General features: G+C 41.7%; 3 protein-coding genes across 6 annotated transcripts in view; 2 read left to right on the top strand and 1 right to left on the bottom strand.

Moving 5' to 3' along the window:
• Positions 1-12,902, top strand: part of LOC136755077 (myosin-IIIb) — a 42,252-nt gene extending 29,350 nt beyond the window's left edge. The window contains exons 17-31 of one of the 2 annotated variants that reach the window (XM_066711449.1): positions 515-580; positions 1,516-1,635; positions 3,065-3,150; positions 3,343-3,390; positions 3,984-4,049; positions 5,278-5,325; positions 5,789-5,880; positions 6,158-6,322; positions 6,531-6,658; positions 7,034-7,206; positions 7,693-7,782; positions 8,777-8,942; positions 9,344-9,697; positions 10,522-10,594; positions 12,606-12,902. In XM_066711449.1, the coding sequence (XP_066567546.1) occupies positions 515-580; positions 1,516-1,635; positions 3,065-3,150; positions 3,343-3,390; positions 3,984-4,049; positions 5,278-5,325; positions 5,789-5,880; positions 6,158-6,322; positions 6,531-6,658; positions 7,034-7,206; positions 7,693-7,782; positions 8,777-8,942; positions 9,344-9,697; positions 10,522-10,578 (1,659 nt within the window). In that variant the 3' untranslated portion in view covers positions 10,579-10,594; positions 12,606-12,902. The remainder of the gene's footprint in view (positions 1-514; positions 581-1,515; positions 1,636-3,064; positions 3,151-3,342; positions 3,391-3,983; positions 4,050-5,277; positions 5,326-5,788; positions 5,881-6,157; positions 6,323-6,530; positions 6,659-7,033; positions 7,207-7,692; positions 7,783-8,776; positions 8,943-9,343; positions 9,698-10,521; positions 10,595-12,605) is intronic. The other variant, XM_066711450.1, reaches the window with a different exon arrangement.
• A 3,416-nt stretch (positions 12,903-16,318) lies between these two features.
• Positions 16,319-20,508, top strand: LOC136755076 (uncharacterized). Of its 3 annotated transcripts, none has more exons than XM_066711448.1 (5): positions 16,319-16,759; positions 17,783-17,940; positions 18,128-18,290; positions 18,949-19,081; positions 20,274-20,508. In XM_066711448.1, the coding sequence occupies exons 1-5, from the start codon at positions 16,708-16,710 to the stop codon at positions 20,506-20,508; spliced, it is 741 nt and encodes a 246-aa protein (XP_066567545.1). In that variant the 5' UTR covers positions 16,319-16,707. The 3 variants fall into 3 exon arrangements, with proteins under 3 accessions (XP_066567545.1, XP_066567544.1, XP_066567543.1); XM_066711447.1 differs by having other exon boundaries at positions 18,952-19,081; positions 20,128-20,380; XM_066711446.1 differs by having other exon boundaries at positions 20,128-20,380.
• On the bottom strand, positions 18,621-27,488 carry LOC136755075 (uncharacterized). Its single transcript, XM_066711444.1, has 9 exons — positions 27,416-27,488; positions 26,860-27,093; positions 25,815-25,891; positions 25,505-25,593; positions 24,391-24,508; positions 23,982-24,118; positions 22,831-22,991; positions 21,967-22,084; positions 18,621-21,673 (listed from the first exon to the last, which is right to left on the bottom strand). Exons 2-9 carry the CDS (start codon positions 27,063-27,065, stop codon positions 21,410-21,412), a joined length of 1,170 nt encoding a protein of 389 aa, XP_066567541.1. The 5' UTR covers positions 27,066-27,093; positions 27,416-27,488; the 3' UTR covers positions 18,621-21,409.
• Positions 27,489-27,651: the final 163 nt, after the last annotated feature.

The raw sequence follows: 27,651 nt of genomic DNA, 5'->3' as shown, positions 1-27,651 counted from the left end.
TTATTTCCCTCATTAACATGCAAATCAATTTATAACTTTTTTGAAATGCGTTTTTCTGGATTTTTGTGTTGTTATTCTGTCTCTCACTGTTAAAATACACCTACCATTAAAATTATAGACTGATCATTTCTTTGTCAGTGGGCAAACGTACAAAATCAGCAGGGGATCAAATACTTTTTTCCCCCACTGTAAACCACATATTTGAATGAAACTCTATTAAAAGCAGAAATAGAAACATACATTCCTGTACAGTGTTTTATTTTACATCTGTAATTATTAGGTAAACACATCAATGCCTAAAGTAAATCAAAAACTCAAGCAGAAATCTTGGAGCTTCTTGACTCCATATTGGATTTTTGTTGAGATTTGTGATTGCTGGGTGGGTCAAAAGTTTTTTGACCTTGATATCTGCTGCATTCAGAAACAAATCTTAAGAATTTTTTTTTGTTCCTGAAAAACATAAATAAATGTCATATGTGCTATCATTTCATGGATGTTTTTATTTTGTTTTTAGCTCTTGCAAGTAGCAGAAGACAATTTCAACTCAACCAGAAAACAGTCTGTTGGAGCCCAGTTCAAGGTTAGTAAGCAAGTTTATTTTACAGTTATGCAAAACAATCTTAATAAAAACTGTAGTCAGATTATCTTAGTTTGAATTATGAGAAGTTAGCTTTTTATTTTGGCCTTGTTGACAGTCTGGAATTGAAACGTTAAACAATAATCATACCTTTTGATTTGGCTCTTTGTTTGATGTGAGGGTAATTAAGATTTGGAAATACCCTTCATCTAAAATAATTTGGCTCAATTTCTCCAGTAAGGGAAGAGAGTTCAAACTGTCATCACCTTCTCAAGTAGTCCATCACCTCGCTTGCAGACAGGAGGAAACAAAACTTTAAAAAATGATTCCCACGCCTTCTTTAATAAAAACAAAAGTTGTAAATCTGGGTTCAGTTCTGTATATGGTCAGGTAGTTTCTTTAATGACAGTGTTGATGGATGTTGGCCAGCTTCCACGACATCTGTGTTGTGTCTGAAATCTTTCTAATTTGTAGTTAGTTATTACATTCTCCGTTAGGTATCAGACCTTTGGATAAATTATACATTATGGGCCAGATACCAGTGATTACGACTGACAGTGTGTGTCATTTGTGTTGTTTTATAGTTCCTCATTGAGGCAGGCTCACTGGTCCACTGCAATGTGGATATTCAAGCGTAATGATGCCACATTTATCTGCAGTGGAGTTGTGTAACAAATTCCCAACCAGCCCCATTATAAATTCAATATGATATGCACTCAACTATAGTGAAGGAACAGGTGATTCATTGTGTTTGAATTAACAATGACGTGTGTGTCTGTGGGGGTGGGGGGTCATAGATGAATATATTTTAATTAAACTAGGTGACTCCTCTCTGAATAAATATTGATACTTATCTCCATACATCGGTGTTTGATTGTACTCAGAATCCACATGCTGTGCCTTAGTCACCCTGTTGCATTTCCTCTCTGTCCCTTCAGCACTCTTTAGCTGTCTTGATGGAGAAGATGTTTGCTGCCAATCCGCATTTTGTGCGGTGCATCAAGCCCAACGCCAACAAGCAGCCTAACCAACTAGACAGCAAGATTGTAATGGATCAGGTCTGTTTGAATATATACTTGCCCTGCGTCGGGCTGTGCTGTGGAGGAGAGTTTCGGATTGTGCCAATAACATCCGCAATGTCAGTTGATATGGTTGAATTTTTTATTTGGATGTAGCTGCGAATCCCAACTTCTGCATTATTCTGCCCCATGCTCCCCATTAGTCTGTGAGATTGCCCTACTGTCCACAAGTTAAAATCCTGAACAGGCTGGTCAAAGCAGTCAATGTAGTCTTGTAACAAACATGTAAATATAAATCCTAAAAACAAGCTAGTTGCCAGTGATGATAAATGCCTTATAGATCTTTGTGTGTGAGATGCGTTGAGGTTAATAGGAGTTTAGGTTATAATTTCTTCTTTCCTTCTGTTTATTGATTGTAATAGTTACTGAGATGTAAAGACAACATACAACATGGGCAATTAATTACAGTACCTTAAATACACAAAGACCCATGTTATCTTTTGCAGTATGACAGACACGTACATGAGAAACAAAAAGCTTAAGTGAGAGAGTTGGGAACGGGGCCAACAATCACTATGAGCACTTTCTGTTTTTCCTACAAAAAGATAAACAGCTATTTATTGAAGCTGGGATGTGGAGTAATATTCTCCTTGAGGATACAAATTAAGTTCTGGCAGTAACTCACATAAAGAGGATGTGGCCGTCTAGATAGGCGCTGTTGAAGAGCGACAATAATAAATATTTAAGAAGGCAAAGAACTAAAAAGTTTCTTCAAAGACTCATTCACGCCAAATGGGAATTTCCTGGATGGGCTACTTCACTCTGATTTACAAAGGAAATGCCTACTGTAAAGTGGAGTTCCTATTGTTTTCTCCTCACAAAGGAAAGCCTTTTAATTGTTCACTTTTTGAAGTAAGGAGCAAGTCATGTTTGCTGTTTAAAGTGTAACAGTACTTTTGTAAACCCTGCAGTTAGTGTTGTGCCGTTGGTTTTGTTCTACACTTCTCTAATGTGAATTGGTAGATTCGGTGTTGTGCAACACTTCACATGAAACCATAAATTGAACAGTAGAGCATCTAGTCCAGACATGTTTTGAATGGTATGTGTGGGTAGAAGAAATATGTCCTACTCCTCCATTGTATAGTATTCCTCCATATTGTAGTATTTCACCATTTTATATTTCTGCAAAACGGCATTTCTTTTCAGAGGAAGCATGCATAAAAAATAAGGAAATTCTCATGTATATAATACAAGATAGATATAGATCTATACACATGCACTCACACACTATAAACCTTGATCCCTCCAGGCTGCTGCTTATGCTCGTACCTTTGCACACTGCGGCTGTTTGCACGGCCTTCCAGCTCAGGGCTCAGAGCTCGCCGGACACAAAGTGGTCAGAGATAAATGTAATGCTATGTTATAATCCACCATCAATAATTCAACTTTTTGTGTTTCTCCAATCAAGCTGAGGTATAATGGCTTGTTGGAGACCATTCGTATACGGAGAGACGGGTTTTCGTGGCGACCTTCCTTTGCGGAATTTGCACAAAGGTACGTTTGATTAGTCGGTCCCTTCGTTCTTGAACATAGACTGGTGCATTGATTCTAGAGACCAGAAATGTGAATAATGGTTGTTATGTTGTCATTTATTTTATGTTCTGGATTTTGATCAAGTTCAATTTACCAGTATTCTGTTTACATATCCCACTTTGTTTGATTAATGTTATACAACTTTGTGTTTAGGTACAGCATCCTGCTGATTAAACCAGATGTACCTCTGAACAAAAACAGGTAAGAATTAAAGGGGTTCTGTGTTGAGTGCTTTTCAAACATTATTATTATTTATTTATTTTATATATACACTCCACAATCATCTTATGATGTGTTGGCGAGGAAACACAAGTCAGAATTTAAAAACAACTTGGACATATTCAAAGACTGAATAAGAGAAGAATAAACAACACATAATAATGGTAAAATAACACAAATACTAAAACATTTCATAGACCTTAAGTCAGGGAAAATATAATTCTGATTCAGAATCAGCTCTCTCTCTCTCTCTCTCTCTCCCGCCTCTTGGGATCCCCCTAGACACAACCATGTCTTTTGGCAGAAATCACACAAAATAAAGTATTAGTTGTAAGGTGATAGTAAACATAACAGGATAAAATGTAAGATGGACACCCTCCGGGAGAGACCGGGGGGTAAATTAATATCCATAGATGAATCTGAAACTGAGCCAGCGGGATCGTCCGCTCTGTCACTGCTGAGGAATGTTCCTTTAGCCAGGAGGACCCGCTGGCCTTTCTCTCCCACGAGTCGAGATCTGTCGATGGATTTTTTGGGAGCTCTGTTTGGAACATTTTGCTTCTCAACCTCTCCAGGTCCCAGACGACGAATTCAGCCACAGAAAGATTGCCTGGTTCAGATGTGCGTGGGTTCGAGCGAAGGTGCAGTTTAGTCAGAGCTGTGGGATGGAGTTAGTCCGTCGGCACTGTGGATCAGCAGCGGGGGCAGAAAGCTGCAGCATGCATCACAGGGGCATAGCGTTTCGTTTGTTTTGTTTTTCGCATGGTTATGTAGATGAAGTCATTCTAACACAGACTGTTGATTATAGTCAACTTTTCCATTTTGCAGTTTTATAAGAAAATACTTGTGGTTTGTACTAATTTTGATTGTCGTCCTCCCTCATACATTGTGACTCGTCTTGTTGCTTTATGTTTGCCAGCAACTTCCTAAAAGTATAAACTAAAGATATTTTCACTCGTGACAGAATGTGTGTTACTCTGGTATGTCCGTGCCATAACCCAATTTAATTAAGATCTGTATCTTTCACTTCATGTGGTATATGAACCTTTGTGGTTTTGTTTCTGCTCAAACTATTTGAAGAGAAATAACTTATTATGGCATTGAAAACAGCTTCTCGAGAGGCTGCTCGGCGTGGGGGCAGACACAGTCGCTTGAACTCAGCTGATCCAATGGTGGACAAGGCATGGTAAAATGCTCATTCACTTCCACCAGTGAACCTATAACACATAAAGAGGACAGTCATAATCATAATATTCATAATACTCTTAAATTTAACACCTTCAGAGGCAACACCAGATTTTTTCACTTCCTGGTTTCTCTTTCCAAGACCTCAACCTCGGTTTGTAAACTGCAAATTCATACTTAATGAAAATAAGAGATATTCGATACAGAACAAACGCAAAACCCACTGGCATCTTGATACGTCATCATTTCACTTTTTCTTTTGACTAGCATGTGTTTCTTGTTCAACACTGTGTACTAACTTTCACTGTTCGAGGACTCGTGCTCACGTTTCCTTTGTTAAAAGCAGAATGGAAAACACCCTCTTTACCTTTGGTCGCTTAACTTTAAGAGTGGACAGTAATGCACTGATCACAAAAGTTATAAGACCATGAGATCTGTTACAATTTATTTGTATTGATTTATTATGGCTGACACCTGTATGCAGGGTGGTTCACATGCTTAACCTGTAAAGAACTGTAGAGTATCGCATTGTGAAACATTAACGCCTCCAGGGTACAACAGGGTGTTTTATTGCCATCGCTAAACTGATTGAAGTCACATCACTCATCCAGTAGTCCGTTTTCTGTGACGAATGTCTTTCGGTTGTGCTACTCACCCAGTGCATGTTGTCGTCTCCCTTTCCAGCTGTTTGTGTATTCTGAACAACACCAACATCAAGGGCTGGAAATGCGGGTGAGTTGTTTAGCGAGGCCTGTTGCACAAGCACTTATGTTCTCATTTTACAGCCCCAAGAATTGGAACAAAATGTTACAAATGAGCTTTTACAGGGTTCTGGTTAAAGCAACGTTTGTTCCTGCCACTCACCCCCTGTTCACTTCATACTGCTACAAAAAGTGCCTTTTCTTTTGCGCCTATTAAAAAATAGGTTATATATTCATTAAGAAATCAGAATGTCATGTTTTAACACCACCATGCTAAGACTGTGCACAATACTTTTAATTAAGATTTTGTGCAGGTTTCAAAGGTAGAAGCAGACGAGGGACATTTTAATTGTATATCTGAAGTAATCTGTGTAGGAAAGCACTGTTGTAAAGTCAGAGACAGAAGATATGACAGAGACAGGCCTAAAGAAGTATTGACTCATTCCCTTCTTTTACTGACTGACTGATGACTTGAATTGTATTTTCCTTGTTAGTTCCTCACGCCTGTTTTTCAAATACTGGCATCAGGAAGAACTGGCAAAACTCATAGACCGACTCGGAAGGGCTGCTCTGGTCCTGCAAAAGAGTGAGTACTGAAACAACGCCTAATTGCCACAACATTTGTTTGTTTTTGCCTTTGATCTCTCGCTTAAGTGTCATTGGACAGATTAAAGTGACTGTCATGTTTCTTTCTGACTCGTTATAAATTATTTTTGTATCTGACGCATTAAGTTTTCCATCGTTTTATTAATTTGAATTGACTGTGATTACCTCAAATCTGCCTCTTCTACTAGAAACCATATAATTGAAACTGATTTAAGCCAAAAGTGTGTTAAAATGTGGGCGCTGTAATCACCCCTTAGACTACCGTGCGCGGACGTGCCGGCGGAGATACATGCTGCTCATCGCAGAGGTGCGGACACAGCGCCGGCTGCAGCGAGAGCGGGAGGAAGAGGAGGAAAGAAGGCTGCAGCAGGAGCACGAAGAGGAGATGAGGCGGCAACTGGAGATGGAGCAGGAGAACCACAGTGAGTATCCCTCCATCGCGCCTCTCAGTCACTGCATTGCATCTCCCTCCGTCCTGATCATGATAGCGTTTGCCTGAGAGCCAGAATACGGTTCCAGTATTCGGGTGGTGTTGTGCCTGCGTGGCCCACTTGTTGATAACTGCTGCTTTGTGTTGGGGTGTGTGTGTGTGTGTGTGTGTGTGTGTGTGTGTGTGTGTACGTGTCATAGGAACACCTGTGCCTTTACCGAGAAAGAAGAAGCCGCACCCCCAGCCTAGACCTCGCACCATGGCGGTGGAGAGCATTCTGTCGCCCCAGCAGCCCCCCGTGCCCCGGCCCCGGAGCAGGCAGTTTCAGGTGAGCACCGCCTTATACTCAGGCTGCCACCGGTCTTCACCCACCGCCTTCACCAGTCTGTCTGCTCTGAGGATCAGCGGTGCATAAAGCCTTTCCCTGGAGGGGGCCACTGCCTCCCACTGATGTCTGATTGTGTTAATGACATCACTAAGCAGAACGGATCTCTCTATCAAAACCGTGAATGTAAAGCCGCTTACGATCACTTACTCTTCCCCCCCAAGACTGGAGAGGTTTTGTGAGAGATTTATTTATTGATTTCCACACCCTGTACTAATCTTTTTGATCTGTGAAGCGCTCTGAGGATGTCTTTGCAGAGGGCGCCTTACCCAGTACAGATGGATTGATTGGTTGCTTCTGTCCTGCGCTGTGTTCCAGGCAACGCCATTCGACAACCACCTTGACCCAGACGTTGCCAGGGAGGAAGAGGCCGCCAAGGAGCGGCACGTGAAGAAGAAAAACACTGTGCGCTGGTTCAAGGAGACGCAGGCCAGGAAGGTGGTCAGGAACGGGGCATTCCCCAACTGGTTCCACGGGATGATCACCAGACGGTGAGAACCCTGGTGCCGGGCTCGTTTTCCGGGCTGCGGTGCCAGCGCTAATCATGTTGGGGATAACCGTAGGAATGTTAGCATGTATATTGTTTTTAGTTATTCTAGTAGCAGTTATAGTACTTGTAGCAGCTTGCAACATTTAGTAGTACTGTAGTATCAATACTGTTTTGTAACCTATAGAAGCTACTCCAGAGACACTCACTACAGGTTTGACATATTCCGGTTGCTTATTTATCATGCAGAACTAAACAACCACTTTGAGCTCAAGTAGTTGGAAAATATTCTTTCAGGTTCTTGGTTTAAATCAGATATACAAACCAGGTTGCCTTTCTCCTCCGCTTGTTGTTTTCTGCTACTATTTAAGAATGGATAAAGTTTTATTTCCAAGCTAACAAAAACAAATATCTCAAACCTGCCAAACACATTGTGACCCGTTTTAACATGCGCTGAAACACTTTGCATTGTTTGTTTTTATTTCCACAGACAAGCGGAAGATTTCATCGCCGATAAACCTCTCGGCTGTTTCTTGATTCGGGTTGGCCAGAGTCGAGAAGGATACACTTTATCTTACCGGTATGCCCGACCAAAGTAAAATGAAAACAAGATATTGTAATTTTCTGAGCAAAGTCACGTGTTTTAGTCAGGTTTTTTAGTCATATAAGTTCTCTCTTGTATGACTGCATTGCTGTGTTAATCTTTCAATCGCAGCAAAAGTGCCCCCAGTAAAATGTGTTACTTGCTCAGACAACTGCAGAGCCAACAAAAAAACCCGTCCCTGATGTAGAACGAGGAAATGGCCCAATATCAAATTGCAATTTTATTTGTATTTTTTTTAACCCTGCCGAGAGACTCATGGGGAAAGTGTTGCGTAGCTTGGAGGAGAGTAAGGCAAGGCCTGCATGCCGTGGAATCGCTTCAGAGTCTCTGTCGTTGTGTTTGTGTGTCTGTATGAGATGGAATAGTCGAGCATTTGACTATTGGTTATCAATGGCCACTATCGACCAGTGAAACCAACATCTGAAAGAAAAGAAAATAACATGAAAGTATACATTGCTTTTATTGTAAAGCCTGTACTGATGATTGGCTCTCCTTGTAGCGGTAATGAAGATTAACGGGAGGGTGGGATCTGTTGTTTCTTGCCTGTGATTGGCTAAACTAGAACGTACCTCGGATAACAATAGGTTCCTCACAGGAAAGTGCTGCATGGAAATACTTTGACAAAGTAAATGCAATAGCAATAGCAGTTTTAATAGCAAGAGGTACTTTTTACCTTTATTGTTCAATTTTAATTTGTATTAACAGAAAAGATTTTGGCCATATCGAGGGGGAAAATAACGCTTCCTAACAAAATACAGAGTCTGACGCGAGATGCGTGCTTATGCTTTTGCTGCTGTTGTTTCAGCCTGTTTTTACAGAGCCTAAAGTTATTTATTGAGCTACATATTCAGCTGAAGTTCAGAACCAGTAATTGTCACATTGCATTCCATCAACAGCTGTGGACATATCGAAATATCTGTCATTTGCATCACTAATGTTTGTGTCTGTGTGTTCGATGTATGGTCTGCAGAGGCCAGGACCGGTGTCGACACTACATGATCGAGATGCAGACGAACGGAAAGTACGTGATTCTGGGGGAGGACCGAGCCCACGCCTCCCTGCCCGACCTGGTCGAGTACCACAGCAAGGTCGGCATTAAACCCTTCATGGAGCTGCTGACCGTGCCCTGTGGACAGGTAACTGCGCCCGGCGCCGACTGCTGCCATCTTGACCTCAATGAAATGCCTAACATGTACTTGTTTAAGTATAAAAGCCATCCCCTAAACTGAACCGGCCAGTATCATTTGAGAACAGCTGACCACATTGTACCCGTTTTATTTTGAAATATATCCTGCTGTGTCTTAGAAATGTAGGCGGCTCAAATGTAGATTTTATTTTAAATGAGGATTAGTTGATGTAGCAGTAGTAGAGGTAGTGCTGGTAGTAATAGAAGTAACTGCAGCAGTTTTTAAAGGGTATTCAGTTTCCTATGAGTGTTAATAGTTCTCCCTACCTAACCCTTCCTCCCTCTTCACCTCTCTCCCCTCCTCACTGATTGATTGATTGATTGATTCTGCCGTGATCGCCGCTGTTGCAGAGGTGCGACCAGGAGCCAGACTACGAGGAGCTGAAGAACATGATGCTGAGACCCTCGTCGCTGGCGGACGGAGGGCACGACCCCTCGGATGAGGCCGGGCACGACCCCGGACACCTGGAGCTGCTCAAGTTGTTCGTGCCCCCCGATCAGGGCCCCTCCCTGGAGGCGCAGGTGCCCCCCGTGCTGAAGAGGATCTCTGACCGGAAGCTGAGGATGGAAGCGCCGGGGTCACAGAAGAACCTGCCCGGGGGTCCGCCGTCTGAGGACGGGCAGGTGTATGAGAACACCCGGCCCTTCCCCCGCCTGTACCCGTCCATCCGCCTCGCCATGAAGGAGATCCAGCAAGTGCAGCAGGTGAGGAGGCGGCACAGGGCCACACGGGGCCACATGTCGGGGGGTCTCTGTGACTGGAAGTAACACAAACCAGTTCGAGCCCAATCTGGATTTCGATTTGATTTTACACTGCGTCCATAGCGTGTGAGTGTGGATTTAAAATAAGATTAGTCTTGTTTAAATACCTGTGATTGTGTTACATTTGTTATTAAATATACTTGTCAGGATTGTGTCCCTATCTGTCCATCATACTTAAACAACTTGTTGCGAAAGGTGCAGTAAGTTATTTTCTGATCAGGATGTGGTTTGCATAACAATTTTGTGACAGGATTAGTCATTGTTTTTTATGGCTTATCAAATTCACTGAGGTATGAGACCCACCTTTGAGAGTGTAATTACAGAACCTGTTGTGTGAGCGTTTGAAGAATAAATATGTGAAGGCTGCGTCTTGAATTAACCCTTTTCCCCAGCAGTTAGCAGGTGGAAAAATCGACTTTGTTTACCTAAATTCATGTGGAGGTAACATTTTGGGGAAAATAGTATACATGAAAAGCAGAGTATCCATAACATTTGAATGCCATGGATTTTCACTTACATCTTGGCCTTGAGGTTACAATGTTTTATTGGGATTTAAAATCAATGTGTATTCTCCTTATTTTATTGTTGGTCAATTCAAAGCTTCTAGGACTGTCAAATTCCTATCAATGGTCAAAATGCCAAAGCTTAGCATGCAATAAAAGTCATAATAAATATTTGTCTGCTTGGATAAACTCCGGGAAACTGTAACTCTTTTGATGTTGATTTTATTACCTGTATAAAGTAACAATGCGTTTTATTTTCCCCAGCACTTTTCCGACTGCATTAAGGATGTAGAGATGAAGCAATCCAGTCACCATTCCTAGCAGGACGGTGATCGCGGTGAGTCAGCAGAGACATTTCTCTGCCCCTGAAGCCAGAGATGACATGATTGTTGCTCATGCTGGTTCTTCATTGTTTGAATGACACTGCAGAAATGCCTGACCATGCCGGCATAGCGAGGCAGATCCCAGATAGAGAACAAGGTGCCACTCTTGACCACAACCCTCCTACATTCGCCCAAGTATCTTCATCAGCCTCTTTGTGGCCGTGTTACATGTCCAGGACCCTGCATTGTTTGCAGCCTGTTATTCCAATGGCTGAACTTCATTCCTTCTGTTTCCTTTAATCATCTCAGTCAGTCATTCTGTTAAGGCGCATTGGTGTGTTGATTAAACTGCAGCAGCTACGGACATTTATTTAAAGGGACATGCATTCCTTTATTACCCATGTCTAATTACTGAAGTTTTATTCAATATTGTTTCTTCAAATTTGGAAATAGATCATGCCAATGTTCCAGTTTACTAGTAGGAACCCATCATTTGTCAACAAAAGAATGAATAATAAAAAATAGCAGTCATTCCTGGAACAACTGATATTAAATACTGAATTCATAACATCAGTGCTGTTACATATATAGTACAAAGATACCATGATAATAACACAAGGTTGTTTGCAAGCAGCACACTCCGTGTCACGCAGGGTTTCATGACCCGGGCTTTACATTTTGCTGTTAAATGTGAGCATTGTCAGTTGGTTGACCCTGCCTTCATTCATTGATTGACATGGCCATAAGAAATACCTGTTTCAGCATCTACAGAATTGGTAACAATGGACAAATATCCTTTTGTGTTAAATTGGGAAATAATGATTTATCTTTAATCCAAAGCCATTTTAAACTCTCTACATCTGTAAGCACTTGCTGCAGGTCCTTTAGCTCAGTGGTTCTCAACCCCAGTCCTGGAGAATGCTTAATTGAACTAATAATTTGCTTACATTTTGACTTTTTAAATTGTGTAACTGATAAAAAGTTTGTTCCTTAATAATATAAGTTACTTTTACACTTTTATACTCATCTTACAATCCCTATTGTTTTAATAGATTTTGAATCTTATTTTGGAAATTATTACTTCAATTAAGGGATCAATTAAGTAATTGAGAGTTCAGTTGGAACAAAAAACAGCATGCAGGGGCTCCCCAGGAGCAGGGTTGAGAACCACCACAGTTTTTGGTAAAATGTGCATCTCCTGTGTAAGAAGGGATGTACAACGTTCCCCATCGTGTTATACATGGCTCAGGTGGCAACTTTATCCATGAAGTGCAGTTTTCTTGTTGAATTGCTTCTGTCAGGCGGTCTTTAAAGTGTATGTTTTCTGCTCAGGCAATGTATACATATCTCAAGGGTTGCAACCAGCTTGTCAGCTTTCAGAAAGCTATTTGCCCAGATATTACTGGCAAGTCTGAATTTGGCAGTAAACCTCAAATAATGTAATTGTATACCTTGATCTTATAACTGGCATTAGCGGAGAAACATCCAGTCATATTATTACATTTAGCTTCGAATGTGTTTAATGAGTGCAGATTAAACTCATCAGATTAAATTAATCAGTTGAGCTGCTGCAGTAATTGATACAGTACTTAGTACTGTTGATTGTAGTGTCTTTGACTACATTTTTGTGTCTCACGGTTTCTTTTTAATGCATCAATTAGTCAATTACCATTTATACAAATCAGAATTAGTTTTATTTTTCTAATTAGTCAAAGCATACTATAATGTCTTAATCTTGCATTCAGTGACTATAACTGTGGAGGCTGCAGGGACATCTAGGGCATTGCAGTTTAATTGCAAACTGAAATAAACTCGACATTATAAAAGGCTGGGCCCGATGCATAGTTTTCATAGAGCATTTTCACCTGGGCATTTGAAAACTTTTTAATTTGAAAATGAAGGACAGTGTAGTTTGTACACAAAGCACTAGAGGTGTGCATGTACCTTCCCCTTCAGATTGTTTTTAATTGGAGTTGGAAATGTAATCGAATGCTAACTTTTGGCTTCTTTTCTTTTTTGTTCCAGATTTCCAAGACAACAAACGTCAAACTTCCAAACTGTGAGATGAGAGAGAGAAAGAGCACTATTTATAGTAGTTTAAATAAATGTTACTCTAGACTGACTCTTTTGAATAGTGGAATTTGGGAAAGTCTCTTAATAGGGGAGGGGGGTGGATTTTAAAATATGAATTGACTTTTATTTAAGATACTTGTGTTACAGCTGTATGTACTGCAAGTCTATGTGCATATGTAATTATGAATTCTGTATTTTAAGATTTTATTTATCAATAGGTTACTTAATAAAACATGTTTTATATTGTAACAGTGTTATGTTTTAATTGTCCATTAGATACATTTCCACAATTTTAAATAAGAAGTCAAATCAGCCTTAACCTTAACCTGTATGTGTAGCATAGATTAACTCACCCAACCAAATCTAAAGCTGAGGTGATTTTTAATCTTATCAGTGAATGCTTATAATAGCCCACTTTATCTTTCTAAACAAAATGACTTGATGTATACAGCATGTTGTTAGGAACCCCTGTATCGCATGCTTTTATTAAATGGTTTCATATTCAAAAAAAGTCTGCTTTGGGAAAACAAAAGCCATCTGTATTTGGGCCAAGCCAAGGTATAATCCAACCCTTCTGGCTAGTGGCCAGCAACCATCAACCGAGTCTTATCTTGGTTTCTGCCAGGCTGGTATAGGTTTTAGTGGTTCATCTTTTAAAACTGCAGTTCCTGATTCTAAAATTGGAGGATAAGAAACAAAGAGAGCAGATGCTGGCTGTAGTTCATTGTTTAATGAAAGGGGTGGAAATTAATTGTCACAGCACCCGTGAAAAGAGACAAAGGTGGCACCAGATAAGCTTATTGTAAGTCTTTCAGTTGGCGTACATCATCGCAAGACTGATGTCACGAAAATGTCTCGCTTGTTCTCCAAATAATTTCCTATCATGTTTCATTCATTTACTGGACAGAATCTAAGGGGTGGTGGTAAATTCCCACCAAGACATGGTTTGAAAGTGACTTCTGGAGGCCAACCTGAACTAGGGAGAACTTAGTTATGATAAATAAGACCCTTGGTGAATAAATCAATAGCCTTTTTGGTCCCTTTGCTTTTTTAGAGTCGGCCCTTTATAAGAATCGGATCGTCCAGGACAGTGTGCAGACATCAAATTTGTAATCTTATTTATGTAATGAAGTTAAAACATCATGTCTAATACATGAGTATCAAATATCTATTACATGAGTATCAAATATTAATATAAATGGCCCTGATCCTTAACACAACAAACAAACTAAAATGTCAGTGTAAAATAAGATTGATGTGAAATTATTCAAGGGGATTTTTTTTTAAAGGAGGTGGGAAGATCATTATCTGGATGGGGGCGTGGGGGGGACTGTTTAAAACCAAAGAAGACATTCCACATTTCACCACAGACGAGCCTGAGCTTTCCAGAGTCACAATGCGCCAGAAGATTGCATTTCTCTTTCTCTTCTGTTGTGTGTTCATCATAGCAGCTGAAGGTATGATTTTGTTTTATTTAATGCTCATAATTTGAAATGAGTGCTTCCGGCCAAGTGAGGACCTAATACTGCAGCAAAGTATTCAGATCAAGAGATAGCTAGAATTGCGGCTTATGTATTTATTTTTGCATGATCACAGTAAACCTCAGTTAACAAGCCAACTGACACCTTTCGGGCACAATTACTCCCATGATTCACCTTGGGCTAAACAATTACCATGGAAGTCAGCTTGGAAAGCAGGTTCCAAACCAAACATTTATTTTGGCTTTACTTTAGCAATGAGACAGACATTCAGCAATCTGTATCTCACTTCTCCGGTTTGAAGTATAGAGATGACTTTGTTGCGTGTGCATCCCATTTGTTTATTTATTTGTTGGTTTGGCTAATTCTGATGTCTTACTTACATTCATCATGTGCGTGTGCTTGTGTGTGTGTGAATTTGTATATGTATTTTGCATGATTTAAAGCTTCCGTCTGCAAGTGATGAACAATGTCTCTTATTAAATGACATTTGTGGTGACATCAGCATTGTCTGTTTCAGGTTATATACCCAGATGCTGTTCTGAGACGGCAAAAACGATCCCTATGAGAGTCCTTCAGAAAGTTAAGAGCCATCAGTTCAGCAGTGGAAACTGTGACATCGATGCCATAATGTAAGTAATGTATAAGTGACAATAATATGGTCTTTGATGTTACAGTTGGTCTGAGTTTTTTTTCTCTGGGTTATTTTTCTCCAGGTTTTAAACCACAAATGAGCAGCAACTTATTTCTCAGGCTACAGTAAATGAGCAGCCAGGGGGTTTATTTCACTTTCAATTTGAACTCTTGCAACACAAATAAAATCACACCGCTGTATCATTGGGTTGATGATTTTTCTCTAAAATAGATCAACGCTTGCGTAAGCCAGATGTTTGTGTGTAGGTGTCTCTTCTCGACAGTGTCGGTGGGTTTTCCAGGTGAACTCGCCGCTCGATCCCGATGCATCACCTGAACATTACTGTCGTGAGCATTGAATTCAATTCCCACGCTGCTCTTTTCACAGATTGTTTGTCAGATGGAGGAAACTCTGCGCAAACCCCGAAGACAACAATGTAAAGAAATGGCTGAAGACATTAAGGGACGAAAAGAAACCCAAGAGAGTGAAGAGTGCAGGAAGAGCGAGGAGGAAGGGGAGAAGGGGAGGCAAAACCAAAAGCCTGAACAATTAGACTGTGGTGGAGGTTTATGGAAGAAAAGTGTCAAATACTAAACAAACCATGGCCTGTAACTAACAAAACACAAACACTAAACATGGCCTTTGCCAAACAATGCACCGGCCTCTCCGGGGGCATAAATCGTCTGAATTGCAGGCCCTTGCTTACCCTGAGTTTGGAAACTGATAAACTGTCCAATGACAGTGAGGAATTCAATGGCATTTTCACCCTAGTCAGTCGAGCCCCTCAATGTATGTGCACTACACATTCAATGTAATGCAGTTAAATCAGTTAAATGTATATATGTATATGAAGATATTTCCAATGGTGAGCCCTCTACCCAGCTGCAGGATTTTGTAATATTACGACCCATCTACAAGAGGTTGGGCAGCTGGGACCAGGAAGAGTTACTAACAAACGCACAAACTTCAGCTCAGACTGTCTATTATACGTCACTCATTTAAACCTCCACATGTTTGGGAGTGTGGATATGGCTGCAGCATTTCCGGATGAGCTGTGAATCCTTAATCTAGATATTTCGTTCTCTGCTGTGCAAGTGTTTTTTTTTTTTTTATCAAACCAAGACAGCATGTGTATTACATGGAATGTAACATCCCTGTGAACGCTATTCATTGTAGAAAAGACGTAATTTGGATTAATATAATCCTATGCGTATACAGTGATAAAAACCATGCATTTGTTGTATTAAAAAGTAAAAAATATATTCCTTTCTGTTTTTATTATACATACACATCTATATATACATGTATAATGTGTGTAAGAGAGTGTGTTTGTGTGTAGCTGAAATAATGTCTGTGTGTGTATTTTACTTTAAGGAACAATAAATATCACACACTTTCCTGCAAATGATTCTTCATCAAACATCAAAACAAGCCCGAACAAGACAAAAGCATTCTGACTGAGGTAAAGAAAATACATATTGTACTTACTGTAAATTGTACTAAAACACATTGAATATAGATGTGCTGAAACTCCCTCCCTTGCACATTTCACTGTTGCTGAATCAGACTACGGTTGTGGCTTTGAGGTGAAACGGGCAGCCACTGAGTTGTGCGTGAACAGAAGCTGTGCATAGTTTCAGGAGTGGCACCATGCCAGTTTTAAGATTAGCCCCCAGCCTTTGTTTGTGGAGCGCAATCTGCAGATAATCAGAAACCACAACACCGATCAGCTCTGCTCTTAGCAACAGGTTGCAAGAGTGAATTGAGGAAATGCAGCCAAAGACGGCAATGTTTAAAAACACCTTGGGAATGTGACTGAAGTTCACTGAATAGGTACAATCAGTACATGGGTTCAGTAATGATGCCCAAATCAGTTTTAAATGGTTTCTTGTTGCTGCAAAGGAGTTAGAAAGTCGTGTTCAGGTTGACACAATCTTGAAGAATGCTGCGGACTTCCAAGAAGAAAGTTACCTTCATCGAGAAGCCAGCAGTGTGTAAGTATTTAACTAATACTCTGCTGTATTTTAATAACTAATGTAAGCAAAACAAACAGAAAAAAAACAACTCTTATGCTGTCAATTCTTCACATTCTGTTTCAACTGGAAAGCTAAAAGTTTCCATTGTGAACGATTCCTGTGCTTTGAAATCTCCCTGGAAAATATACTTCACTGAGCTGTGATTAAAATACATTTTATTTATATATATATATATATATATACATATACAAACAACAGTACTGTCAATGAATCACAAATGATTACTTTTAGAAGGAAAGGTATATTAATATCAATAATACACAAACACTTGGACTGTTTCAAGATATTATTAATTGGTTTTACCCATATTACAAGTACATAATGAACATAAAGTTTACAGACAAGGTGTGTATTCCACTGATAATCTTCTCTCCCTCTTGGGCTGCTAAACAGTGTAATTAACTTCTGAGCTAAGTGTTATTTTGGTCTGATGAATAATGTTTCACATAACTAATATTACCCCAACAACTACAACACTGTGTGTGTAGGGGGGGGTCCCTGTTTCTTTTCATATGACCTACTGTGTATTAATAAATATATGTATTTGTCAGCCTATATATAGATTTATTAAGGGCTGCATTCATTTAACATATTAAACTTTCTACCACAAAACAATGTCACTAACACTGCTTCTTGAACAGTAGTGGTAATAAAAACATTTCTTCACTGGAATATGACCTAGCATTTGTATGACATACCTCATGAGAACGTTGACACAAACATCTACCACAGGTTTAAAAGAGTGAATAGGGACAGAGACTAAAGTATGACCAGTCATAGACTACCCAATGTTTATTCTAGATAGAGTAGTCCTAGAGACTAACCATGCTCTGTGAAACCAGTCCATAGAGTCACTTCTTACTTCTTCACACCTAAATAATCAGATTTAATAGACTACCAACAGCAGATTAGTATGTGAATAACCCACCTCTTTTTCTTGCTGTTATTACCATATATAATTTCCTTCCTTGTCTTTTCCAGTGGGAGGAGAGAGACATGCCCTGTCTGGTCAGCCTCACTCTCGGACCCTGCAGTCCTTCCTGCCCCTGCTGGTCAAACAGCTGTCTCTGTCCCCCGTCTCCTACCGACAACTTAAAGATGGGGGGGTTGTGACCACAGAGCAAATCGGACAGATTGAGGTGCACGTGCTACTTATTTATTGAGCTTCAGCTGCTCATGTTCACCTTCAAGAAAAAAAGTCCCATCCCAAAAAAAAAGTTCTCCAGCAATCCAGAGGTTAATGCTTCCAAGTGTCTTACTAAGCTGTCTGGACACCTCTGTATAGATGTTATATTTAAAAACAATCTTTTTGCTTTTCATAAATAGCTTGAAGGCTGCCGAGAGCGGAAAGTTGCCAAGCTGCTGGAGATCGTGAAGAATGCTGAGCTCCCAGTTTTCGGCGCTTTCTGCGTTGTCCTCGGAGAGATGGGTTACTGGTATCTCTCTCAAACGCTTCAGTCAGCAGCCAAAGAAAACATGCTGGTCACAGGTAATTTCAGCACTGTGCTGGTGGCATGAGACAGTAACTTATAATTAACATTTTATTTAAACAGCTACTGCAGAAGACAGAACACTTATAATTATAGTGGTTTAGTTTTAAATAACAAACTTAATCTCATGTCCCAACAAAGGCCATGAGTGGAACAGGATATCCATGTTTTAATTGAGGTACTCTTTCAATCGAGAGTGAGTTGTGTGTCCTGTATCACTGTAAACGCACAACACACATCCATGCAAACCTGTTCCCTGTACACATTCAAATGGTCATTTATTGATCATTTGTTTGGTGTCAAGTGGGTTGGGTAAATGAAAAAAGAAATCTAGTTAGTGCATCAGAGTAGTTTAATAAATAGGTAATGCCAAGTATGACTTAACAGAGCAGATGAAATACCTCAGAATCGAACTGCAGCACAAACAATTTTTGCTGTAAATACCAATGGCAGAGATAACATTTACTTTTCGTCAGTCCGAATCAGCAATCCGAAGGATAAGAGGAATTTGCTCTTCTGAGTAGATTATCTTGCATGCAACGGGTATTTGATGTTTTGATCAACTTTTGTTTCCGATTCAGGTTTCATATTACATGTAAATAGAGTCCTACAGATAAGTGATGCCATGTCTTTTCATGTGACATTATTTTGTTTTAGAAGGTAGAGCAGCCAAGAACAACAAGGATTTGAAAGAAGTGGTTCTGCTTCATAAGGACATCACACATTCAAGAGAGGCCAACCTAGGGCTGTGCAGAAAAATGCAGTATCTCAAATGCGAATATGATAAAAGGTATGTTTTGAATGTATATACACCGATCAGCCATAACATTATGACCACTGACAGGTGAAGTGAATAACACTGATAATCTCATTATCATGGCACCTGTCAGTGGGTGGGATATATTAGGCAGCAAGTGAACACTTTGTCCTCAAAGTTCATGTGTTAGAAGCAGGAAAAATGGGCAAGCGTAACGATCTGAGCGACTTTGACAAGGGCCACATTGTGATGGCTAGACGACTGTGTCAGAGCATCTCCAAAACTGCAGCTCTTGTGGGGTGTTCCCGGTCTGCAGTGGTCAATACCTATCAAAAGTGTCCAAGGAAGGAAAAGCGGTGAACCGGCGACAGGGTCATGGGCGGCCAAGGTTCATTGATGCACGTGGGGAGCGAAGGCTGGCCCGTGTGGTCCGATCCAACAGACAAGCTACTGCAGCTCAAACTGCTGAAAAAGTGAATGCTGGTTCTGATAGAAAGGTGTCAGAACACACAGTGCATCGCAGTTTGTTGCGTATGGGGCTGCGTAGCCGCAGACCAGTCAGGGTGCCCATGCTGACCCCTGTCCACTGCCGAAAGCACCTACAATGGGCACGTGAGCATCAGAACTGGACCACGGAGCAATGGAGGAAGGTGGCCTGGTCTGATGAATCACGAGTTCAAGGTGTTGACTTGGCCTCCAAATTCCCCAGATCTCAATCCAATCGAGCATCTGTGGGATGTGCTGGACAAACAAGTCCGATCCATGGAGGCCCCACCTCGCAACTTACAGGACTTAAAGGATCTGCTGCTGACGTCTTGGTGCCAGATACCACAGCACACCTTCAGAGGTCTAGTGGTGTCCATGCCTCGAATGGTCAGGGCTGTTTTGGGACCTACACAATATTAGGCAGGTGGTCATAATGTTATGGCTGATCGGTATATACGCTTGTGCAATCACCTTAGGATAGTGCTTACTTGCTTAATCATTCGTTCATTATCTTCTAGTCCTTGAACTACTCTGGCACGTGTCACTGCTCCTTGAGACTCAAAGTCCATTTCTGTCTCTCCACCACACCCCAGTCCCCAGGGACAGATCCACTGCCAACCCCACGATCCCACTGTCCTCTGCCTTCACCCTTATCTCACTGCTTCACACCTATCCAGTGGCTGCGTCCGAGGCATTTTTGCAATTGGAAAGATCTCCTGTTCTGGCCTGTTCTTCTCAGGCTCCGATCCCTGGGGGAGATGCTGGCTCTGGTGCGGGAGGAGAGGGAGGTGGCGGAGAGGGAGAAACGCGACACCGAGCAGCAGAGCGCAGAGCTGCGCAGACTGAACACCGAGATCCACACCCTCATCGCCCGGCTGCAGGCGAGCTGCGGCGCCGGTCTCAGCGTCGACCCGCGGGGTGAGGCAGCGACACGGCCGCACAGATGCCCGAGGGTGGGCTTGTTCCTGGGCTGAAGGTCATGTGATGCTGCAGCACGTGCTTTTTAATTAAGACATTTTTATTTAAAGGAAAAAGAAAATGCCACGTGTAGATTCAACACCTGAAGGAGGGATAGAAACGGGTTTTGGAAGAGCACAATTAGTTACATTGGAACACAAATTGTAAAAATTCTTCAATGTAATAAAAGTGTAATATATAATAAATATATAGCATTCTAATCATAAGTAACTGTCAATACCAATATGTAAGTCATGTTACAAGCAGTGTTTGAACTTCTAAGATAATGTACAATTGTCAATCCATATCTGCCAAACTTGGTTATATTTTCTGCCCGTGTAAAATACAAGCACTGATAAAGACACCATAAGATAATTCAAAGGGAAAAAAAAAACTGATGAGATGGCAAATTCTCTCTTTCCTCTATAATCAAATTATTGTATCTTTAAATGTTTCCAATACAATCATTACAATACATTGTAGACAGTATTTGTCACAAAGTTCATTTTTAATTTCCCAGAGAAAAGGCAATAGGTAGTTTGATACATAATGCAATTAGAACGGTTTAAAATAATGTGATAATTGACTCTTTGAACTTAAAAACGATGGCATTCAAACGTCCAAGGAAATATAAAGTGTTATAAAGGGTGCAAATGTTACACTCGACACACAGAGAGTACCATCGCACAATGCACGATCGCACAAGCGCACCGCAGGGCGAAGAGGTCGGCAAAAAGGGCCCGAGACCTGGGCTTTCACACCGAGCCGAGCCACGCGGTGCTGTGGTAGTGCCGGCGGGGCAGAGCCTTGCCAAGCTGATGGAGGAGCGTGGTAGACCCGGGGTCCGCAGTGAAAAGAGGAGCAGGACTCTCTGAAAGGGCCGATCATGTCATTTAGTGTGGCTGGGAGAGCGTGACATCACCGGTTGCATGACTGGACCGTAGACTTCCGGGGCCCGACATAGATCTCCTTCAGCGCCAGGAGCAGCTTCAGGACGGGGGTGCACAGGGCCGTGAGCACGGGCACGCTGTAGTACTGCAGGTAGAAGAACACGTCGCGCACCGGCACGAGCCCAAACACCGTGAGCGTCCCCTTGGCCGTGGGCGGCAGGCAGCGGACCGTCCAGTAGGCGGCGACGTTGTGGTAGGTCTTGAGGTCGAGGTCTACGGTAGCAAGGTGACCCTGTAGAGCAGAACAAGGACAACGAGACTAAGCTTTCCTCAGCTATGTGAATCCTGAGTGACGACAAGTGCTCTGGTCTCGACAACACCCGTGTGTTTTCACAATATTATTTACTTAATCACTCAGACAAAACACATTATCTAGCACCGCCTTGAGGCACTCTCTTTCATTTCAGACACAAATTCCTTTCTAGTCCTATGCAGCAGTCAGTGGAGTTGAGTTTACAGCTGTACATTCAGTGACCAAAAGGCTTATATCGACACTTTGAAACAAAACGAATCAGGAATGCTAACCAGCTCTTCCAGGAGACGGTGGACGCTGGCCTCGATGGCGTGCTCCAGGTGCTGAGAGGACAGCAGTAACTGCAGCATCAGGATGGTCCAGGATGCTGTGGCAACAAGGAGCAGGACCCTGTATGGACCAACCAAAGACTTCCTGTTACAAACCTTTACACCAGCAAAGCACTGACACAAGCAATGCCTTTCGGACGTGTCCCAAAACACCGCACCATGGCCCTACTTCTCCATAGCACTGAGCAGATTCCTACTAAAGTTCAACCAATTGATGTAATGCCATATTAGAATCAGATACAGCAGATGCTTTATAAATACTGTTGTGCTGATGAATCCTTGTTAACTAGCTCTGCACAGTGCACACTAAATCACTAAACAAATATGTGAACAAGCAAGATGTTATTGTAAAGCAAAAGCAAAAACAAGAGGAAAGTGAAGTCAACATAAACACTGCGGTTTATAATGAAGACCAGTCAACCTGGTTTGTGTCCATATCCTACATTCCAGCTGTTCTAAGTCACTCAGTTTGCGTGCTGCAAATGCATGTCTTAAGAAGTTAATTTGGTGAAGAAAATAACTAATGGATGTGCTTTGAAAGGCTTTATGAAATTATGCAACACCAGTTAGACTATAAATGCATCATCTTGTCCTGATGTGAAATACTGGCCTTAAGCTTCACTTCGAATGTTGGATTGTCACCACCTTGGTTTCTGAGCTAATAAACCCTCATTAAGAATTCATGGTTTCAAAACGTACTTTTCCAGAATTAAAGGCTTCCAAGACTTCCTTTATACATCCGATTCAACACACATGATCCACAAGGCACTCAGGTTGCGTCCAAAGGAAGCGAGACGCGGCTCTTACCAAGTCTTAACCCTTCGTGGCGTCAGCCTGCTTTTCTGAATCACGTTATCGGCCAGGTAGTACAGCAGTGTGCCGATGGCCACGGCGTACAGGAAGAGATAGAGGAGGTAGGTGGCGTGTGCCTGCAGGAGGTGGGTTTCACACCTCCTCTGGACGTCATCCTACACAACAGGAAACGCACATATTCATTTTAAACACAATGAAAACACATGGAGGGATAGGAAGGTATCAATGGTCAACAATGCATCTGACTGAAGTAAATACGCAAAAACCTTTACAGCTACACCATAGAATGCATTAACGAGTTAACAAGTATTGCTTGGTAAATTATTATTCCTATTTATGTCTTATGCAGACACCCTTATCCAGGGCAACTCACAGTTTACACAAGAAGCAGTTTAAAGGGTTACAAGCGTGCAGTAATACAGACAATACAATAAATACCACATCGTTCTGACTCATGAGAGGCAGAGCTAAACATCAAACTATTTGTCAACAGCAGGTAGCTGAATAGTTTACAAGAAAAGTTTAATTTGGGATACGAGACAAATTAGCAATGAACAGAAAAGCAGTACTCCATTACCCATGGGGCAATAATGCACATTTATAGAGCGAATGGGGACAATATAACTTGGCTCAATGGGAAATAAACAAAAAGTTCAAAGGTGTAATTGCCTTTATTTGATTTATGGCGTGCAGACATCAATAAGAATAAATTACCTTTGTAGAATCCAACTTCTATTTCATGTTGAGATAATGAAACATTGTATCGTGCAGTCTCTTTTTAAGCTGCCAGTTAATTAATCTGAATTGTAACAAGACAGCAGGTTAACGAGTTGCCCTTAACATGTTTATTTATTAGTAGAAAATAAATCTCTGAAGTGGGAGTTGGGCCAATTGCTTGAACACGAGTGTAGACTTGACAGAATGCCGGAGATAATATAACATTTAAAGGGAAACCCCAGGCCTCCTTGAGCAATAGGGCAACTGTTTTTATATAAGCACCCAAAAGAAACAACTATGCATCAATCTAATCTTTGTGTCACTGCAATCAACTTATGCATATTTCCAGACATGCTTTAAAAAGATCTTCCAAAATGCATTATAAAGAAGACAGGTTTCAAGATTATGATCTAATACTGTATACTGACCAGCAGCTTCCAGAAGTCTGTGTGCCAGGCCAGGACTGTACCGTTGAGGACGGACTGGGAGCTGCTCTGGACTGGATGCTTTTCAGAAAAGTCAGTTACTTTTTCTGTGTAGTGGTGCAAACTCATCAGCAAGGGACCTATGTGACCAACAGAAGCAGACTGCATTACACGGGTCACACTCGACCGCTCCTTCTCTCCTAGCAGGCTCACACCAACAAAAATACAAAAACGCATCCCATCAAAAATAAAAATAAAAGATGGCGGGAAACATGCCTTGGCACTTGCAATCGGGTAACTCTGAGAAACAGACAGTGTCTTTCTAAATAGCCCATTACCATTCGCTGGTATGGAAACTTCCTTACAAAGCCTGGCTACAAAGCATCGCTAATTATGAACACAAGAGGATTACCATGAAGATATCGGAAAACGATGAAGACTGCGAAACTCATGAGCACACAGGAGATGAAGAGAACACAACCTTCCGCTTTGGTCAACCTCATATTGTCCATCTCTGGCCAAAGACTGACCTGCAAAACAAGGGGTCAACAGGACAAGAGTGTCAGGGTCCAGGGACATAAAACAGATTAGGCACTCAATAAGTTAAATATAGCTGCTTTTGCCTCAACTAGCGTACAGGCTTCAACATGAAAGGTACTTTCTCCGACACCCTTAAACTCGAGGGACACCGAAAGGGAAATTTTAAAGTGGTTTTATGCAAATGGTCCGAGAGCTTCTTCTGAGAAGGAAGATCTGAGACTAGAACATGTTCAATAAACCATGAACACAAAACAGTTGAACCAGAGTGGTGAAAACACTGCGTAACAACTTTGTTTAAAACACAATGCATGCTTCCATTCAGGATTAAACACTTGCACACATCTGTTTATTTAATTTTTTGGTTGTGTAACAGGAACTTGTTTGCCTGGTTCATTTTCAGCAGTGCAAAGCCAGGTTTTGTGCCTTGGCAAATAATTATGTTCTTACTCAACTTGTCTGTCAACTGCCACAATGTGCGCTGAGCATCTCTGGGGACAGGGTTGTCAAGAGTATCTTTCTCACACTCACACAGAGTTGGATTCAATTTCAAATCAATTGCAGTTCAATTCTGGATACGGAATAAGAATCTTAACTGAAAATCCGTTCCAAGAATTGGAACTGGAATTAACTGGTGGGATTAGAACTGGACGAAAGGAAATGACCTGAGCACAGAGACCCTCTAAAGTTGGTTGCTGAAATAAAACTTATACATTTTTGTTTATCAGGCAATGTCAAGTCTATCAACCTTACTAAACCTGAAGAGCATTACAGCTTCAGAGCAATCGAGTGGGTACTACAGAACCATGAGATGGAACAAAGCTAGGGTTTAAACTGTTGCTCTGACCAATTTTGTATGAAAGAATTTGAGCTGCTTGCGGTTTACTGCTACTATATACATGAATACATTCCCAAAGCAAATACTGGGTCCCAGAATGGAGACCTATCTTGGAGTAAACGTGAATGAAACTAGTAACAGATGTACTTACTCCACCCCCCACAGCCAGTTTATCCAGTGACGCCTTGGCCTTCTGGTGTTTCTGCTGAAGGACCTGTTGCTTTTCCTGCAGGCTTGGGCCTGTCGGTGCAAATAGAAAAGCTGCTTCAGCACATTCCTTGGCAAAATGTGCACAAGTTACAAACATTACATTTCGAGGACATTTCCTTACTATGCATCTTTGTGGGGTAAAATGCTGAGGGGGGTTTAATTCCAACACCAAAAATAAAATATACCTAAATTATAATCTTATTAAAAGAAAACACTATAAATAAATAAGTAAATAAATAAATAATCCACACCTGGAGTCATTCTCAGCATGGCAAGGTTGGGGCTTACAGACTTGTCAGCTAAACGTCTGCTGGACTCCACATTGGATCTGAAACAGAATGATCAGACATATTACAAACACATACTAAAATAGGTGGCTCAGCAGATACAATCTCGGCAGCACAGGTTATTCAAAGGGACTTAGATAATATTCAGCTGTGGGCGACACCTGGCAGATGAAATTCAATGTGGACAAGTGCAAGGTATTACATGCAGGTAACAAAAATGTCCACTATAATTACACTATGGGAGGAACAGAACTACATGAAGTAACGCATGAGAAAGACCTAGGAGTCTATGTGGACTCCTCACTTTCTCCATCCAAACAATGTGGGGAAGCAATAAAAAAGGCAAACACAATGCTGGGGTATATTGTCAAAAGTGCAGAATTGAGAACAAGGGCAGTGATGTTCAGACTGTACAATGCACTAGTTAGAGCTCATCTGGATACTGTGGACAGTTCTGGGCTCCACACTTCAAGAAAGATATCGCTGCTCTAGAGGCAGTTCAGAGGAGAGCAACCAGACTTATTCCAGTTCTGAAGGGAATGTCCTACTGAGAGACTGAGGACCTGAACCTTTTCACCCTGGAACAGAGGAGACTACGTGGGGACTTGATCCATGTCTTCAAAATCATGAAAGACATCGACCACATCAAACCAGAGGAGCTTTTCCAGATCAGCAGGGACACACGCACCCGGGGACACAAATGGAAATTGGGCTTCAAGGCATTCAAGACAGAAAACAGGAGACACTTCTTCACACAGAGAGGCGTCACAATGTGAACAAACTCCCCAGCGATGTGGCTGAAGAGACAATTTGGGAACATTCAAAAACAGACTGGATAGGATCCTTGGATCACTTAGTTATTAATGGACACCAAACGAGCACGATGGGGCGAATGTGCTCCTCTAGATTGGACACTGTCTTATGCACTGAATATTAAGTGTCTCTTTAAAACAATCGGTGTCACACTGTCTGTGTTTATGTACACATAGGTTACTAACACTGTACTTACACCAGGCTCGCTTGTGTCCTTGATATTAAGGGGGTCACGCAGTGCGGTCGGGGGGCGCATCCGGTCTCCTTCCCCGGGGTCTCAATGTTCTCCTTGGACCCCTCTCTGTGGAGACAGGGTCCCCTGTCCCTTAGGACCCGGGTGGGCGGCCTGTGCGGGGTCGTGTTGTGCCGGTCCTTCTGGGAGCCGAGTGCAGGGGGGGCCATGTTCACTGCTGCCCCCGCCAGCCCGGGTCTACGCGCCGCAGAGACAATGACATGGATACAAAATAGCGACTTACAGAAGATGCGTGTGTATGGCGGTGCAGGTTTGCGGAACTTGACGTCGCCTCATACTATCTATTACTAAGGATTTACCATGACTTTCTAACACTAATACCCGCCTCCCCTGCAGAGCTGCAAGTCTTTACATTAAACAGACATTAACTCCCCAACCCCGGCAGTCACCGCAGCCCTGTCCGTTAGGAATGTAGACATAATTATCTCATAATTAGCATGCTTATTACAGATGACGTCAGTCTGCATGTATGTTCTCAATAAACCACGACGAAACCTACCTGCACGGATGTCCAAGTCTCGCCAGGAAGACTTTTCAAAACTGCCTCTTAAGACACAGACACGATGAGCCGCACCACGATGCTCGCAGATTGCGGCGCTGGCTGAACGGCTGATCGTTTGAACAGCACTCGATTACTCCAGTCTGCGCCAATGAAGCCACGCCAGAGGGACAGTTCATACATGACTTTTATTAACATACATATATATATACATACACACACACGCACACATCATG

Source organism: Amia ocellicauda, chromosome 8 (assembly GCF_036373705.1).
Source record: "Amia ocellicauda isolate fAmiCal2 chromosome 8, fAmiCal2.hap1, whole genome shotgun sequence".
Lineage (NCBI taxonomy): Eukaryota > Metazoa > Chordata > Actinopteri > Amiiformes > Amiidae > Amia > Amia ocellicauda.
Note: the sequence above shows the minus strand (reverse complement) of the source record. Positions and strands in the feature narration are given on the sequence as shown.

Bases quoted from the DNA above. Each gene is read 5' to 3' on its own strand.
- LOC136755075 (XM_066711444.1), bottom strand. From the start codon at position 27,065: ATGGCCCCCCCTGCACTCGGCTCCCAGAAGGACCGGCACAACACGACC. The intron at 24,119-24,390 runs GTAATCCTCTTG...TTGGTCACATAG, and splicing joins CGTTTTCCGATATCTTCATG to GTCCCTTGCTGATGAGTTTG. The intron at 22,085-22,830 runs GTAAGAGCCGCG...TGGTCCATACAG, and splicing joins CCACGAAGGGTTAAGACTTG to GGTCCTGCTCCTTGTTGCCA.
- LOC136755076 (XM_066711446.1), top strand. From the start codon at position 16,708: ATGCTGCGGACTTCCAAGAAGAAAGTTACCTTCATCGAGAAGCCAGCA. The intron at 17,941-18,127 runs GTGCACGTGCTA...TTTCATAAATAG, and splicing joins AGCAAATCGGACAGATTGAG to CTTGAAGGCTGCCGAGAGCG. The intron at 19,082-20,127 runs GTATGTTTTGAA...ACCACACCCCAG, and splicing joins AAATGCGAATATGATAAAAG to TCCCCAGGGACAGATCCACT.